This window comes from Cololabis saira, chromosome 8, assembly GCF_033807715.1.
Source record: "Cololabis saira isolate AMF1-May2022 chromosome 8, fColSai1.1, whole genome shotgun sequence".
NCBI classification, from domain to species: Eukaryota; Metazoa; Chordata; class Actinopteri; order Beloniformes; family Belonidae; genus Cololabis; species Cololabis saira.
Window position 1 is genome coordinate 13,214,757 of NC_084594.1, and position 18,536 is coordinate 13,233,292.

At 40.7% G+C, this 18,536-nt stretch overlaps 1 protein-coding gene across 3 annotated transcripts in view; it reads left to right on the top strand.

The window, feature by feature from the left end:
- Positions 1–18,536, top strand: part of asic1b (acid-sensing (proton-gated) ion channel 1b) — a 263,134-nt gene that overhangs the window by 198,732 nt on the left and 45,866 nt on the right. Inside the window, exon 1 of one of the 3 annotated variants that reach the window (XM_061726796.1) lies at positions 8,541–9,228. The exons of the other annotated variants lie outside the window; for them this stretch is intronic. Coding sequence (XP_061582780.1) covers positions 8,644–9,228 — 585 coding nt within the window. The 5' untranslated portion in view covers positions 8,541–8,643. Of the gene's footprint in view, positions 1–8,540; positions 9,229–18,536 lie in introns of those variants that run through there. 3 annotated transcript variants of the gene reach the window in all.

The window sequence follows — 18,536 nt, forward strand, 5'->3', positions numbered from 1 at the left end:
CTTTCCTTCCTTCCTTCCTTCCTTCCTTCCTTCCTTCCTTCCTTCCTTCCTTCCTTCCTTCCTTCCTTCCTTCCTTCCTTCCTTCCTTCCTTCCTTCCTTCCTTCATGTACGTTTTGCGTGGACTTAACGCAGAACCATAAATCTGGCTTTACACAAAAACGTCATCAAAGGGAATTTATCGTTTTTTACCGTGAGATGACAAATTCTTACCGTGGGAATTTTTTTGACGGTATATCGTGAACGGTAAAAATATCACCCATTCCTAATTGATAGCAAAGTACAATATCCAGATTGCTTTGGACGTCAACACCTGATACTCTTCCCGTCAGCGCCTGATCGACTCCTCTTGAGCGCCGGTGTTCATGTGGTTTTTAGTCAGCTCTCACCTGACACGCCACTTCTTTCAACCTCACAGCTCACCTGGTTGAAGTGGTCTTTGTGACTTATGTATCTTACAGCAGATCATGTACAACAATTGTCCTCAAAATTGTCTGTAAATCCCCACCAGCCCCCCTGCAGCTACCGGCCCATGCCTCCAGTCTGTCTCCCTGTGCTCCGTGCACCGGCGCCTCCCTCCCTTTCCTCGTCTCTGAGCTCTTGCCCCCCTCGCGGGTTCCTCGGTGCCTGATATTCCTAGCAGGAGTTAAAGAAGAGACGGCAGCAACTGAGAGGAGCAGGGAGAATACAGAGATCACAGAGTGAACGACGGAGGCATGAGAAAGAAGAGGCGGGGGGGCACAGGAGAAAATAAAAGTGTTTTGAGGGGAGAACGGTAAGATGAAGGGACATGTATTGTGTTTAAACCCTAGCAAATATGGAACTGTCTTGTAAGTAATGAAAAAATAGAAAAAGATGGGATACGATGACAGAAGTAGAGCCAAAACGGTCAAGTAATTTTAAGATATAGATTTTAGGAAAAGAGGAGAGCTGGGTCGCGGGGATTGTTGGGTATAGCTTGATTCTACGTGTCAAGGCTCGGGCTGCTCAGTCCCGTCTTATCTGGACAGAGACCGATGGTTTGATTAAACGCAGCGCCTCAATAACTACATTCTCTCAAAAACAAACCTTTTTTCCATCGGAGGCTTCAACAAGACCCACAGTGATCCCAAAGGTTCATTTGACACGCATTATCTCTTATCACAGAGGATACTTACATTTCTTCTTCACTTCCATTTCCAAACATAGAATTAACATAAAAACCACATTTTGACTTACCTGTGATGCTGATCTGGGTTATAAGGTGCAGTGAAATCATGATCCACTTTGCCAAGTGTAGTCCTAAAACATTTGTCACATGTACGTTGTATGTAGTGGACTATGGACTTTTCACATGCTTTGATTCTGCAGTGATAGAAACCCCCGTCTTTGCTGCCCAGTATATTAATATCCGTGTGTTGAGGCTTATTCCTGTGACCAGAACCCCACACTGGTGTGTGAATACTGATACAGCTTCATTGTTATCAATGTACTGATCAACGTTATTGCAGAGATTTCAGCCTTGGGTGATATCTTTTGGCATCTTATTTTGTGCCACAGTAAGTCTTGAGTGTAAAAGGAGAGGAAAGAGAATCATTTTATATCAACAGATACACGTTTTTATAGCTGTGCAACAATATATTTCCTGATGAATTATAGCATAATCACTGGGTAAATGTGTGTTTGTGCTTGAGTTGTTGAGAGTGATATATGTTCTTTGTGGAAAGGACTTTGCGCACCACCGAGGCAGCTCAAGTTTAGTTTAGTTTAGTTTTAAACTCGAGGAGAGACGTCGCATGCGCACGTCTGCAACAGAGAGGCTGGTGAATGATCTTGCAGAGTGGATGTAAATGGCTAGGACTGACTAGGACTGCATCTGTTCAAGTTAAGCCACTTTATGAAGCCACTTTTTGTGTTGTTACATATCAATCTTTTGATCTGCCACAATAATGTAATGAATTAAAAGAAAATCAGGGCTTTTCTCAGCAATTTTGAGGTGAGATTAAAAAAGCGATTAGATTAATTAATTACAGATCTTAATTAATTAATCTTAATCAATTTTTTTGAATCGCTCTGAATCAGCACTAATATATATATATATATATATATATATATATATATATATATATATATATATATATATATATATATATATATATATATATATATATATATATGTGTGTGTGTGTGTGTGTCTATAAACTGTATACAGTATATGTATCAACAGTCATCATCAGTTGTTTTCAAACAAGTAAATGAAAATGATAGTGTCAATTATCCAACCATGATCATGATTATCTCAGATAAGTGCAATTACAGACTCTATTGTTAATTGTGACAAGCCACTCTACTCTGTGTGGGTGTAAATGTACGTTGGTGAAGTGAAATAACGTTGCATTATGAGGTTTCTATCCTCCATGATATTAAGCTTCATTAAGCAATGAAAGAATCAGTTTGTATAACTCGTAGCAAAATTGCAACCCCAAAATAATCCCATCGAGGACAGTGGACTTGCAAATTTCATTCTGGGCCTCAACACAAGGCATCATCTGTGCATATCAAACTTGTGTTATAATGTAATGAAACCATGATAAGCATGTTCCTATTTCACACTGTTCTACCTTAATGAAAACCCGATTGATGCATATATACCTTTAGTGGATTTCTGTTAGGAGATTACCCTAAAACGTACACAATGGAACTTAAAGATATCTCACTTTCTTGAAACTCTCAGCATAAACTCCTCATAAGATTTTCAAAGCACACTCCTCAAACTCATTCAACTGGTAGTTCCTCTTACCGTATATGGTTATCTTTATTGAGTTTTGACATTATTATATCTGCAGGTCAATACAGTTCACTTAAATGTGCCCAGCTGGGCTGCAATGTATTACATTATAATGCAGATATTTGTCTTTTTCTTTTCTCATCTCCTACGCCACGCCAAGCTTCCACATTCTCAAATCTCCCACATTACAAAATTATGTTCTAAAAATACTATATAGATGCTAATATGTTTTCTTCATATACAGAGTTACTTTTAAACAAATCCACGTGCCAGTTAGACATGCAGGCACATATGGCGAACTAAGTGAGCGGCAGGACTATAAGGCAGTCAGTCATGCAGTTAGGTTCATTAAATGTTGAGAATGCGTTCATGAATACAACTGTGAATACAACAAGCTCGTGGATGCAAAACGCTGTAATCCCCACTGATTTCCTTAAGTGACTGACGAAATATGATGTCAAGTGGCAGTTATTAAATATCTTTGCCTGTCAAGGCTCTTTCGTTTATCTTCTTTCGGCTTTCAAACGTTCACTGCTTGGCCGCCCTCGCTGATTGACCCTGGTCTTCTCTGCTTTTAGATGAACTGCCAGGGACAAAATGCACCCTTAAAAACAGCGATGTGCCACTCCCTCTAATTCACATGATTCAAGCACCCAATTTTCGGGGATGTTTTACGGCCCGCGATGGAAGCTCATGTCATCGGTTTGGAGGGGATACTGACATTTGGGGACAGTGAATGATCCTGTAATTACACAGCGTTTTGCTTCACCGTAGCGCACTGACAGGTGGCTAAAATGTTATTCTGCACATGACTTAACAATGTGTAATAACATACTTGAATGACTTTGCAAGAGACACATTTGCACTCACAAATTTCAAGTCTGTGATTATAACATTCCCATTTGTGTTTCTCTTTAACTCAACAGCCTTGGGATGACTGAGCTATATGTTCTTTGATTTCTTTATTCTTTAATCGTCTGCTATGGGAATATGTAAAATTCTTTGAAACTGTAGTTATCTACCAAAGTCTACAGATTTTCTGCCCACCGCTCTGTTTGTCTTTATTCACTCCTTCAGTTGGACTGAAGAGGTGTTTAACACACTCTTATGCTTTTATCCCCCAGTAAAATCCCAATCTATTAAGTAGATCTAACTATACAACTGAATATTCATGTCATGGAAGCTTTGATGTTAATATACTAAAAATATGTGCTAACGGACCCCTAACAAATATCCGTGCTTGCTTTCGTAATGGGTTCATTAGATAGGCTCTTTACCCGTGGCTTCAGAGCAGCATGCATTTATTATTCTGTTGTTGTTGTTACACTTGTTTCTCGCTTGTGATTGCATTCCTCTGACAGGCAAGTACATCATTATCCTTTCACCCAGATGGATGAGCTGGTTGCACAGGGACTCGTGTCCGATATATATCTCTCTCTTGATGAGGTGCTTTGAGACATGGACTTGAACAAATGCTGTTAAATGCCACAAGTGTCATGCTCCATTTCAGCTAATTACAATATCAGGTACAACGGAAACGTGGAAAGAAAGTGCCCCCTCTCTCAGTTTGAGGGTTTTACATATCTGGACCTAACAAAAAATGGGGTCCGTATTAGGGCTGGGGATCGATTCAAATGTCAGGAATCGATTCGATTCCAATTCTTAAGATTCAGAATCGATTATCAAGATTTGATTCGGTTGATATTGATTTGGGTTAGTGTTATTAAAACTGTTTTTTGAGCTGTTGCATGAGTTATATGACTGTGTAGTTATGCAACATATTTATACTAGTATTATATTGAGATTCACCAGCAAGTATTGGCAACTAATGATGACTGAAAGGACCAATCAGCTCCCAGAATGCTTTCAGAAACATTGTGTGGGTCAGAATTACCAAACAGATCCAGGGCAGCAAACAGAGGATGTAGGAAATCAGTTTTATTTTTTCCCAATGTCCGTTTTAATTTTTTCCATTTTCGTTCTATTTCGGTTTTAAATTTTTGAGAATTTGGTTTTCAGCATTTTATGCAAATGTAACCCCAATACAGTATATAAAGTAATTAAATATAGACAATTTATGCAATTATAACTGAAAACTTTAATGTTTTCATACCTTTAAACATATTTAAAGGCAAAAACATGGGACCAGTTATTCTTGTGTCCAACAAAGCATCGTTTTTTGGACATAAACAAAAAAATACCAAAAGTTGTAATGTAATGATGAAAAAAAATTGATCTTTAGACATACGAATCGATTTTTAGGAATTAATAGGAGAATTGATTTAAAATGGGAAAATCGATTTTTTCAACACAGGCCTAGTCCTTATCGGGTCAGACAATTTCGAAAATACAACCTCAGATAAACGGTGTAATTATACTAAAATTAAGATCTGACATAGCTTTTGATACGTAAGGAAAACGTGCACTACGTCATATTTCATTATGGAAGAAGCTTGATTAGTTGATGAACACCAAGTGTGACCACCTTTGGCTGTTTGAAGCGTTTCTCAGCCTCGGCAATGATCATAGCAGACCTACTGTTGCTGCTCATCAGTGTGGGAAGAGTTATAAGGCCATTTCCAAGCATGTTGCGCTCAATCCTTCGACACTGAGAACGATGATTCACAAGTGGAAAGCATTCAACACAGCTGCTATTCATAGAAGTGCAGTATTGGTGGGAGTATAAGTCCCAGTGAGCTCATCTCAAGGTCAGACCATGCAATATAAAAAAAAAGAAACAAAAAAAAAGCTACGTCTTAAGCTCTGTGGGCCTCAGTTAACGTGTTATATGTTGAAATCCATGACAGAAAAATTTTAGAAATTAAGAAAAGAGGACTTCTCAAGTATGGCTTGTTTGGAAGAGTTGCCAAGAAAAAAACATTTATCTCTAAAAGAGTTTGGCAGCACAGCTTAGGTTCGCAAAAGTTGCTTCTGATCACAAAACACAGGACTCCTGGATCAACGTCTTTTCGACAGATAAAGCCAAAGGGGAATTGTTTTACCCATAATGCACAGTGAAAAACCAAAGACAGCACGTCAGCACAAGCACTTCACACTAACTGCCTGGCACGACGGTGGAGGGTTTTCAAGATGCAGACGTGTTTTGCTGCCACAGGACTTCGGCATTTTTCAGTCATTGATGTGGTTATGTGGTGTGAAAGATAATGTTTCAACTGAAAATACTCGCATATTTGTTGGTAAAGGTTTTGGCACAGTGCTCATGTTATGTTTTGTTCAATTGTGGTCCAGCATAATTAGGGCCCGAGCACTTACAGTGCGAAGGCCCTATTGTATCTGTAGGAATTGTTATTATTCTTCATCGTTGTTATTCTTTCTTCTGACGAAAGGAGGGCCTTTTTGCCCCCCTTAACGCTCCCAAAAAGTCATCAAATTTTGCACGCAAGCCAGGCCTGGTGAAAAATTTGAAATTTAATGGTTTGCATTAATGGGCGTGGCAAAATGGCTCAACAGCGCCCCCTAGAAAACTTTTCTCTGCCATAACTTTTGAAAGGTTTGACATAGACAGTCGTGGGTGGTGTCATCGGACTCGGTATTGAGTCCTTGACCATAATTGGTGAAAATTAGCCCCGCCCCTTCTTCTGATTGGTTGTCCCTATTTTCTGCCATAACTTTTGAATGGTTTGACATAGAGAGTCGTGGGTGGTGTCATTTCTGATATGCTTATGGGGGACGGTGGCCATGAGTGCGAGGGCCCGGTCATCGCTGCTTGCAGCTTTAATTGTTCATGTTTTTCTGTTCATCTGAGGTTCTATCTGTCTAATTTTGAAGACTTGATTAGGATTATGTGTTTATTTTATTTCCAGAGAGTTAAAAGTTAATAGCTATAAACAGGCAAGCAACGCAGAACTATTTATCTTTGAACCAAAAACAAGCAATTTTGTTTCAATTTTTTGTTTAATTTGATGTGTTTTGTGCATCTTGACCAGGTGCTCTTGAAGAGTCATTTCGATTATGGTATTTCTCCGAGAAGCCGTCTCAGAGCAATTGTTGGACAACCATTCCCCATGAAGCCTTCACTCTTTGAACTGTGCGTAATCACCTCAGCAGAGGATTTTATTATCCTCTGAGCGGTTATAATGCACCCCTGCTGCACTACATAGGGACACAAGAACATGACAGTATGGGCAAGCACCCGGTTTCCTGTTTGGACACAGAAACATGGAGTAATATTAAACTGCTGATGGTTGGGATGATGTGTATACAGTTAACACTCTTTTGTGTTTGCTTTTTGACTTTGCAAGGACAGAGTCTACTATTCACCAAAGCGTTGTATGCCTTGGCTCAGTGTGAATTTTTTTAACAAGGCTTTGACTAGATTTATGTCATTTCTTTCTCAGTTTCAAGTGGAATTGCTTTTTTTCTCTCATTTATTTATTTATCTATTGTCCTGACTGACTTCTTGGCCTACATATTCCCAGATTTCAGCAATTATCCCACTTCAACAGACTGGATTTATCACTTAGGCTATGAAGTGACATGACATGAAAATTTGATTTACTAAGTGCTTTTCTTTCATGCTACCTCTCTCTCCCGTCATTCATACCGTCTCCCTTTTAGCTCCTTTTCATAGTCACTCAGCAAGGAATATAAACAAAGAGAAACACACCCGTATACAGCCTAGGAAGAAGCAGAGAGTTTGAGATAGTTCTGCACGGCTCATCTTACTCAGTTTTAGAACTCTTTGCGATGATGATCAACCAAGCATGAAACATCACTTAAGCAGAAACCTCTAAAGTGAGTTTGGTTTCTGCAGAATCTTCGGGAAACGGTGCCTTCATGCCTGTCACAATCAAGTAATTGCTTCCCCTCAGCATAGCCAAACTTTGGCGTTGGCAGGTCAGCACCCTCATCGTTATTATTGAATGTCAAACTTATTTACATGTGAGTGTTAAAAATGTAGAGGCTCCCTTTTTTATTGGCCTTGGACCTGGAATATATAACAATTCACTGGAGGTAAAGTGATGAAAAAGACTGATCTGTGTAGGTTTGACGTCAGTAATGAAGCGTTAAATGTTAAAGAATAGCCTGCAAATTGTGAGCCAAGAGGGGATTTAAGTGCATGTGTGTTTGTGCCCACAAGTGTTTTTGTTTGTGACGGGGTTGAAAAGGAAGACAAATGGTTTGCAGCTACTGAGCATACAGATTTCATTCCTCAAACAGCACTAATGATACTCCAAAGAAGTGTGTGTGTGTGTGTGTGTGTGTGTGTGTGTGTGTGTGTGTGTGTGTGTGTGTGTGTGTGTGTGTGTGTGTGTGTGTGTGTGTATAAGTGTGTGTGTGTGTGTGTGTGTGTGTATATAAGTGTGTGTGTGTGTGTGTGTGTGTGTGTGTGTGTATATATATAAGTGTGTGTGTGTGTGTGCGTGTGCGTGTGCGTGTGTGTGTGTGTGTGTGTGTGTGTGTGTGTGTGTGAAGACATGGGTTGCTGGAGGAAGAGACAGAAAAATGAGAATTCAGGCAGGCAGACACAAAGAACGTGTGCTGCAACATAATTGTGTTGACTTTAAGGAAATCCGTTGTATCTTCGGATTTCTGCGAGGATTTTTTCGGGAGAGACTAACTACTTGCAATTTCGCCGTAAAAATCATCCCCAGGACTCCTGTTGCTGCACAGTGGTGCACTAAATCATCCCAACTTCGCTTTCCCCCTCCAGGGAGCGCCGTGCGGCTGACAAAATACTCCTCCATCAGTGTTTCAGGCTGCTGCTCAGGAGAGCGGAGTGCGCTCCGGTCTCTCCTCCTCCTGTCAAAGTCTCGGAGAGAGTCGGAGAGAAACCAGTGCGCGCAAAAGCCAAGCCAAAGGCGCAGGGGGACCAAATGTCGATAACGCGCACCGGCGTTTTTCTCTTCCCCGGAAAATGTGCCAGTCCACGGGATCATCGAAGCCGAGAGCGGGCTCCCCCCTCGCCGAAGCCGGGAAAGTGTTCCTGAAGCACACCACGCTGCACGGCGTGCGCCACGTCTTCCTGGGGGGCTCGTACCCGCGCAGGGTCGCCTGGCTGCTGGCCGTGCTGGCGGCCGCCGCGCTGCTCTTCACCTGGTCCTCCAACCGGGTGCGGTACCTGCTGTCGTCGCCCGTGTACAGCAAGGCGCACATGGTGTACGCCAAGCGGCTGGTGTTCCCCGCCGTGACCATCTGCAACCAGAACCTGCTGCTGCCGCGGCGCATGAAGAAGACGGACATCTTCAGCGCGGGCCGCTGGCTGGGGCTGCTGGGGAGGAACTGGCAGGCGACGGCCGCGGCCAGGGAGGCGCTCTCCGGCTCGCCCTGGTCCCACTCCCCGCTGTCCCGCATCCTGGACTTCAACCACTTCCTCCCTCCTCCCAGGGAGTCCCAGCCCTCCATGAGGCACCTGCTGGACCGGCTGGGACACCAGCTGGAGGAGATGCTGCTGTACTGCAGGTACCAAGGAGAGCTCTGCGGGCCGCGCAACTTCAGCACTGTGAGTGGCTCCCCCCCGAAAGTTGTTCTTTTAGAGCCTGAGTTATGGTTCTGCGTTAAATCGACGGCGGAGGGTACGCGGCCACGCGCACCTATACGGTGCGTTGGTGTAACGCGGAACCATAAATCAGCCTTAAGTTGCCCACACACCTTGGCTTCAGGGGAAAGATAAGATAAGATATCCTTTATTTTCTCCCTCAGTGGGGAAACTTATTTTGTTGTCAGCAGTACACTTAGCACACACATGTAGTGGAGGGGTAAAAAGACTGAAAAGTCAGAAATAAAAAATATATAAAAAATACAAAAAGATACGTATAAAAAAAGTTTTTATAATATGTGATAATGTAATAATTTTGTAATAATTTTTTAATACCAGGCCAATAACGTAATAACCAGCCACTAATGTAGTGCTTTATTACATTATCGGCAAAAAGTTATTACGTTATTGGCTCAAAAGTTTTATTACATTATTGGCACATTATTACACTATTGGCCTTATTACATTTGAAATGGCCAAAATTATTACGTTATTGGCCATTATTACGTTTTTGGTTGTAACAACGGTAACTGTTTTAAGTTAAACCGGGATGTCCACGTGATATTGTTGCACTGACATAGTGAATGAAGTGAACAGAAAGAGTTAAATCGCGTTTGTCAGATACGCTGTTTCTGCTCTCTAACTCTGCTGTCCATGGTGCTGAAAACGGATGTGTGTTGCGTAATCAACACGTTGTTAAAGTGTAGAGTTCATTGTTAGCAGGATGTGAGTGAGACTGCATTTGAAAAAGTTCAAAGACTTCTGTGATGAGTATTTGCTGGGCACATTGATTGATACTGTAGTTAAGTTCTGTGACTCGTAACCTTGCCATACCTTAGCTTTGACTGGAATGACGCCACTGGTTGCCCACCCCTCCCGTGTCGGTCGATGCAGCTGTTTCATTTAGTTTAATTATAGCCAGGGGCCAGGGCTCTCGGTAATTATCTCTTAGAATCTTTGAATGAGTATCAGCAGCATTGTTTCTGTCTGATTTAAAACATACAATCAAGCCTGAATTATGGTTCAGCGTTAAATCGACGCAGTGGGTACGGCGTAGGTTACGCGTCGACGCGCAACGTACGGAGCACGTCGCCGCGTACCATACGCCGTAAGCTCTGCGTCGATTTAACGCGGAACCATAAATCAGCCTTCAGTGGGATGTACACGCTGCAGATTCCTCCGCTCTGTTGCGTGGTGATGCGCCCCTGCAGTTCAATCAACTCTCAGTTTTATCTCTTTAATGAGCGTGCACTCGATACTTTACTGTGATTACTGTAGTTTTTACAATATGCCATGATATTGCTGGCTTAAAAAGATAAAAAGGTTGTGGTTTTCCTAAGAACTTAGTATCTTCATCCTCCATCCCAACCGTAGCTCCTCTATCCCTCTTTTTTCTCTCTCATATTATCAATTCACATTTGTGAATTCCACACCAGAAGTGTGTGCAATTCACCGTGTCGGATTCAGCCGCCCTTCCTCGGTCATCCATCACTCCTGGATCAATCTGTGTACAATCCTGAGCTCTCGGAAGACCAATCTGCCCTTAATGAACACTATGGAGTCATTTAGCAACGTGTTGCAACACTCACTGACAGTGGGACAAAGTGTGCTTAGTTAAGGCTGCAGCCCCATTGATTGAAATTTATAATTGTAAGTTTTCTTTTTATCGGACACAATAATCAAGGACAAGGTTTTTGCGTTGGGTAAGTGTGCCAGGTGCAAAGAAAACAAAACATAAGCAAGTCAAGTTTTTGAATGGAATACAATAGAATATACTTTATTGTCTACATGGGGAAATATGTTGTGAACTCAAATAAGGAATGTTTTATGTCCTGGAGACATTTCTAATGTGAAAAACCTTCATCAGACTGTGTTATCACGACTGAACACTCCCAGACAAAATCATTAGGGATGCTTTGTGTGGAGCAAAACATTTTAAGCAGTGACCAAGCAAAAGTAACCTATTTCAGAGATAAGCGTGATACCAAAGTGTGGCGTGTTGGTGGATATGTACTGCTGCATGGATAATCAGTGATTCCCCTTCGTGGGTTCAAGGCGGGGAAGACGAGCTCTTGGCGTGACACAACAGGCTGGTGGAATCAGTCACACTTGAGAGGTGAGGTGTGAAGGATGATGGCCAGCCTGCACACTTTCAGTTTTGGGTGTTATTGACTTCTGTATGAGAACCCCCCCTGAGTTTTAAAGATAGGGACCAGTGGCCTTCTTTAGTCCATCCCTCCCGTCTACGTCTGCCCTGCTCTACCCCTGCTGTAAACACACTCAAATAATTCTTATCAGGCAGTTTTCACTTCACTCACATGTTGCAGACATTGGTGTTGGTTTAAAGGGGACCTATTATGGCATTTATTGCCTATTTTAAACAGGCCTTGAATGTCTTAAAAACAAGCTTTTGATTTTTTTTTTGCTAAATAAATTAGAAATTCAGCCTCTGAGACATGTCTTTATCATCCCATTCTCTAACCTCATTATCTATGCGGGATTATGAGTGGGCGGGGCTATGATAATGAGGCTCTGTGCTGATTGGCTGCCTGAATGACACGATACACCGCTACGAAAAAATGGCGGAAGCTCCGGCCGGCGGAGTTAGTTTTGGGCCTGGTTTCACGCATCAGAGGCCAACCAATGTAAATCGCATTTTCATTACCGGTACATAATGAAAAGGAGCAGAATCTGAACGGCTCGTAGATCCACATCACACTGGACGGCTCATCCGGGCGGCTGTACAGACACTGCAGAATTTGGTTACTTTCCTCCTTCTCTGAGTTGGCAGGCTGAGGGGAGACCACTTTATTTATGTTAAAGCAAGAGAAGACGTGTTTTTCATAATAGTTCCCCTTTGAAATAAGAAGAAAATACATTTGTGAACATTCTCAGGGTCTGTTCATCCACCAGTTTTTAACTCTCCCAAAGTTATCTTGTTATCTGAGGTGCGAGGCAGAGCATTTGCTCTCATATTTCTTATTTTGAATGTCAATACAATGGATGCATTTTTATAAAGTTTATAAAATATTTAGACCAAAATCCATCTTAAAACTTTTTAATCAGTTTTTTTTTTCTTCAATCAAAGTTACTGTCAGCTTTTTTATTGACTGCGTATTTTGTTTTGTTTGGTGTGGGGAGTTTCAGCCGTTTCAAACGGCAAGTTAGATTTGTAAAGTAGACCGTATGCCAGGGTTTGATTTGACTGCAGTTTAATTTTTCAAAGATTTCTCAATAGAAAAACACTCAATTCTCACAAAGGGTGCTGGAGCTGTTTTACTTGACAAGTGTAATTTCTTCTATTGTGAAAGTTTCCACACTAACGAACATCTTTAAAACTTCTGAAATTAGATTTTTGAGGCTTTAAGTCAAGGTTAGAGATTGATGTTATAGCTTTTGTAAAAATTTAGTTGATGAAATAGTCCGACGTCAAAGTCTGCTCGAATCCTCACAGTATTCACAGTGTAGGTTTTAATGATCCACCAAGTAAATCTTGAGATGGGTCCAGTTTTGTTTGGACCAGTCAAACAAAACTGGACTGGGGTGGGGGGGGGGTTCGCAGAAATTCACTCTCTGTTGATGCTATACCAAATGTAGATCCAGAGCTCTTACATGTTGTGTTGTTTTTAACATGCTGCTTGTCTTTTGGAGCCACTTGCTTATTGTACAAATAAAGAGCTATAACAGAAACTTGATGAACGTAAACGTAACCGGCCACACGCCCTTATCACCTCACTAATTAATGTTTTTTTACCATCATCACTGGCATATAGACATGTCAAAATGAAAGTAAATTACTTTTCAATTCAAGTTTTATACCGTAATCGGGATACAACAAAAGTAATGTGGTCCTTACAGGTCTTAGAAATTTGGGAAAGAAAGCCTCACATAAGCAAAAATGTACATTGGGTCATTTTTTTATTCAACAAACCAAGCCCAAATATTCACATCGCCACTACTGCGCTCAATAGTTGCTTTGAAGAATCTGCACTGATAATAGGCCTGGGGGATAAACCGAAATTTTACCGTTACCGACATTCACTGCGATGACCGACGTCAATTTGTCTCATGTCGGTAAATTGTTTTTTTTGATAAAAAAAAAAGAAAATAAACGCCTTTTTACTGTTTTGACTGTGTGTGCTGATAGGCTATTTTAACTCCCCTTTAAGACGGTGTACAGCGTGTGTGTAATCACGTGACCCACCCATCCAGTTGGAACGAGAAAAGGAACCCAAGAAAATGGCTGATAGTTCACACGAAGAATGGGGTGACATAGCCGCAGATGAAATAACAGGACCCTAAAGTCTCACGGATTGAGTGTGAGACTGCTGCATTTCAACAAGTTCACACGCTCTCACGCCACACAGTAATTCCAACAGCACATCTTACAAACAAGTCACGGTACGCTACTGCGCGCTGAGCTCTCAGTCCTGAGCAGCTGTCTGGAGTTAGCAACCTGTCAGCCAATCAGAAAATATAATCTTTTGTTGGCAGGTAAGGTCTGACTTTCAGGCCACGTTTACACATAGCTGGGTATTTACAAAAACGGATATTTTCCCCTTTACGTTTTGAAAAATATCCTCGTTTACACGAACCCGCATGAATACGCTGTTAAGGTGCTATGAGCATCCAAACCTGCAGAGGACAGTGTAACGAGAAGCATGAAGTCATGCTAGCCAATCAGAATCCTGGAAAAAAACGTCAACAAATGACACGTGTGAAGCCTGAATAATATGGTTCTGCGTTAAATCGACGGCGTAGCCTACGTACGGTGCGCATCGCCGCGTACCCTACGCCGTACGCTCTGCGTTGGTGTAACGCGGAACCATAAATCAGCCTTGACTGCCAGTTACTTCCAAGACGGAACGAGAGTCTTTCGTTTGGAGTGACAGAGAAGTGGAGTTACTTTTAAGTGTGACTTTAGAATATAAAACAGGTAAAATACAAGAAAGTATTGACGGTGGCCAAACAAATTGTAAACACAGGCCACACACATGATGCTGGTGACGTTTCTGTCTCATAATGTGACGTTCTGAAGCCTAAATCTCCGTTTCCCTCCGTTTACAAGCAAACGTGAAAACAAAGTTTTTGAAAATCTCCACTTTGGCCGGAGTTTTCAGAAATGATCGTTTTTGGTGACTTTGAGCTTGGTTTTCGTGTAAACGAACGGCCAAAACGCATGAAAACGCCACCGTTTTTGCTCCGTGTAAACGGGGCCTCACCCTCAAGCGTTCCATGAATGCGTAGCGGACCTAAGTTACAACACACAACATTTGCATTTATCGTTATCGAGGTAAAACTGCCCGATTTATCGTGATATTAATTTGAGGTCATATCGCCCAGGCCTAACCGATAAGCTGTTTTTGGTTTTCGCCACTCATCCAACTGTTTATTATGACCAAACATCTCTAATTTGGGCTCGTCTGTTCAAAGGACTGTTAATTCTTCATATGTAAAATCTTTAAACGTCTTAGAATTGAAGGATGCTGCACTTTTCATTCATATTTTGTTCTCGTGTCTGTGTGCTTCATGCCAGCAAATCATTGTGTAACCTCTAGGTGAAATTCAATCGCTGACACGCGCTCTCAGATTTGTGCTTTTGGAGCTGTCTTAGCTTATTACATACAGTGTTTGAGCGCAACAGTGATCTTAAAACCAACGCTGGAGGGAAACTGGTTCCCTGGCAACTTTCAGGGAACAGCTTGTTCATCCTTGTCACATTGTCATGTGAAGGATAGCCGAGGGCCATCTCCACAGTCGCAGACTGTCTCTCTGTGAATTATTTATCGAAGAGAAAGATAGTGACATTTTTTATACCGCGCGAGGACAAGAAAGGGCGATGTCTCTCCCGGTGTTTTTCCACATAGGTGGAGTTGATTGAAATATTTATTTCCTGTGTTAAATAGTTGAAACGAGAACAGCGGTTCTCATTTTTAATACAACGTAAAAGGGCTCAGAGTTCAATAGTGTCAGAGCCAAAGGCGGTGTAGGTTTTTTTATCTTCAGGAGGATCTGCTTTGGTGTCACAGAGACGTGGGTCCCGGGTATTAAAAGCAATAAGGTTAAGACTAGAGCAACAAGTTCTGAGCGTTTGTGATCACAGCATAGAACCACTCACTTCTTTTTATATCAATCCATCTCCTTTCAAATACATTTTTTATTTTATTTTATTCATATGCACAATGATAAAACAGTAATTATATTAACAATATAAGGACAAATAATTATGCAGGAGAGGAAAAGAATCCCGAAGGGCTTATAAAAAATAGAAAAAGAAAAGAAAGGAAAAAAGAAAAGGTAAAAGAAACAAAGAAAAACACAATAAACACACAAACAAAAAATATCCATAAAATGGCAATTTAATTTCAATTAGAATATAGCCTATTCATTTTGCCTAGATAAGAGATACCCCACCAAGCTGGTCCTAAACATTTTTAAGGATGATGCAAACTTAAAGCGACACTACGTAACTTTTCCACCTTAATATCATATTTCCAGAGTCATTGTGATGGTACATCAACTTCCTACAGGTTTAATGACACCTCTGTCATGATCTGAGGGGGTCTGTATCGCTTTCACTGGCACTATGTAACTTTGAGGAGCATGGTAGGAACCCTGCCACACTAAAAAACTACAAATTTTACGACTTTGACCGCTTTACGGCATATACGTCACTTCCCCCTCCTTCCCGATTCGTAGTCGAGACAAAAATGGGCGGGGCTTAGAGCGCAGAGGCTGAGCTCAGCAGAAGCTGGTGTTGAGCTAAACGAGGAGCTGGTATCATGGCCGAAGCAGCAAAAAAACCAAGAAAATAAAAGTTTTAACGGAGCGGAGGAGGCGAAAAAAAGAAAGCGGGAGAGTAACAAGCTAAATGCCCGGTGGAGAATAAACATTGGCCCGGCGTTCTCTCGCTACAAGCCCTTGCAGCCGTCGTCTTGGACGAGATGGTTGAAGGATGTAAAGACGTTCATCACCTTCAGGTATGCACTTTTGTCAACACCTATGTCAGTGTGTTTTACAAAAACAATTATCCTGAAACTACTACAGCTGGTGTAAGTGTTGCTACTGTATCAAATGTCAATATCTATGTAAACCTTTTGACTCTTCAGGTCTGTATATACAGATACTTATACACTGATGGTAAAAGCAACACATTTGTAGATATAGTAAAATATAGCCAGAAAAATGAAATATATAGGCAAAGTATACACTTCCAGATTAAAAAAATACAATATAAACACCATATAAGCATATAAAATAAATCGACTTTGTTGGAATTATATTAAAATAATAACAAGAGTAGTAAAAGAAACCTTATATGGTGTTTATAATGTGTCGTTTTATCTTGTGAGTGTATAAATATATACATTTCTCTAATTTTTCTATAGCTATACATTACTTGCTTTTACTTTCTGCATAATTACAGTGACTTCAACAAAGAAAAAAATTCAAACTTGTGATCAACAAAATATGTTGAATGATTTATAGGTCAGTAATTATCAGAAAGACATAATGTTTTTGTATCTTTATTCTCACACTCTGCAGGACTACATCAGATCTGGAAAACTTCCAGAATCACATCCTCATGCAGGGAAGGTTCTCGTACACTCCAGCAGTGAATCGCATGCGGACTCTCCCAGCACGAAACAAGGATGGACACAAGATGCTACTGCTACTATAGTCATTGTATTTATTTACAGTAACTTCTTACACTGTTTCATAGTTCAGTTTTTATTATCAGTTCATTATTTTTAGTTTATTTTTCTACTACTCTATTTACACTTGTTTACTTTATTCACAGTAATTTATCCTGTCATACAGTTGTTCATTACTGCTACTGTGATACAAATTACTTATTGTTTATAATAAGTATGTATGGGATAACTGCTGTCACTATGCAAATAACAAAGTTCAAGAATTTTTCTATTTTCTGAAAGGTGTGTGAATAAAAGTCTGTCTTGTTTTGCACAAATGTCTTTATTTTAAACACACAAAAACAACTGTACAGGAAAAATGGAACAAAAAAAAACCAATATCAAAATATTTGCAGTAATCCTCATAAAGGTTCCATTCTAGAGAAGACGGGGAGCCCTGAAACCAGTGTACTGTCCCATTGGGTCTGGAAAGGTGTCTCTTATTTTCCAAACATCATGCTGCCAGAGCACAAACTGGCGATATGTAAATATATGCATATATATATGATATATATGCTGCGTGTCGGTTCTGTCTTTGTGGGGGTTCAAACTCTGATGATGCAGAGGTAGAGGTGTTCTCACGAACAGCAGATTCCTGATAAAACAAGACACAGAATTGTTATGATACAAATGTAAATGTAGAATTCTATGATCAATAAGAATCAAAATTAGAATGTTTTCACATACTGGGGATTCGTCTTGGGTTTTGGTAATTCTAAAATTACTGACAATATCAACAACAGACAGAGAAATAATAGTGATCATAAAAATGTGTAATTCGCAATGAGGAAGCTTTACAAAATAATAATACAATTGAATAGAATTACAGCACTAGAGGAAATAATGCAATGCGAAGAAAATGTATAGAACATTTCTAGTGTTTTTCCTGAGAGCTGTAAAATTGTGCAGGGCTGATCTGCAAAATATAAGGAATGGGAATTCAGTTATTCACAGGTTATAAAGTATTTTTTTATTTTGTCAGTAAGTATGTTGGACTACTAATTTATGACGAAGTCCCTAAAAAACGTGACAGGAAAAAGGTGCAGAGCGCATGAGTTTGTAGGGCGCATTATCTCGCTGAAACAACTTAATAAAACCAATTTGAACTTAGTGTTTTTCAACATCGTCATATTATATTGTTTAGCCAAAAATAGATACATTACCTCTTCATTATCCATCCTGCAAACGACCGCTGAAAACAGAAAAGTCGTTTTGAAAGTCCGTCTTCTCTCATCAAAACAAATGCAGCGGCGGGGACGGGGGTTTTCCGGCAGTACGCGCTGGTGCTCATGGGAAATGGAGTGTTCTTTCTGGTAAAGCACTACCGATTTTTGTCCAAAGGAGGCGCCAAACTCAACAAAGCTGAAAGTTCCGTTGTGCTGCTTTAACTTAATTAAAAAAGAATCATCATGATTTCTTTGTTATTCACACGTTTTGTTTTAGAAAATGTTCCTATAATGTATCAGATCACTCTTAATTGTCCAGAAACTGACGGTACGACTGTCAGACAGGTGAATTAGATGGTGAGGCAGCTGTGTGTTGAGAGGAAGCACAAGCGCCGGAGCTCCACAACACAAT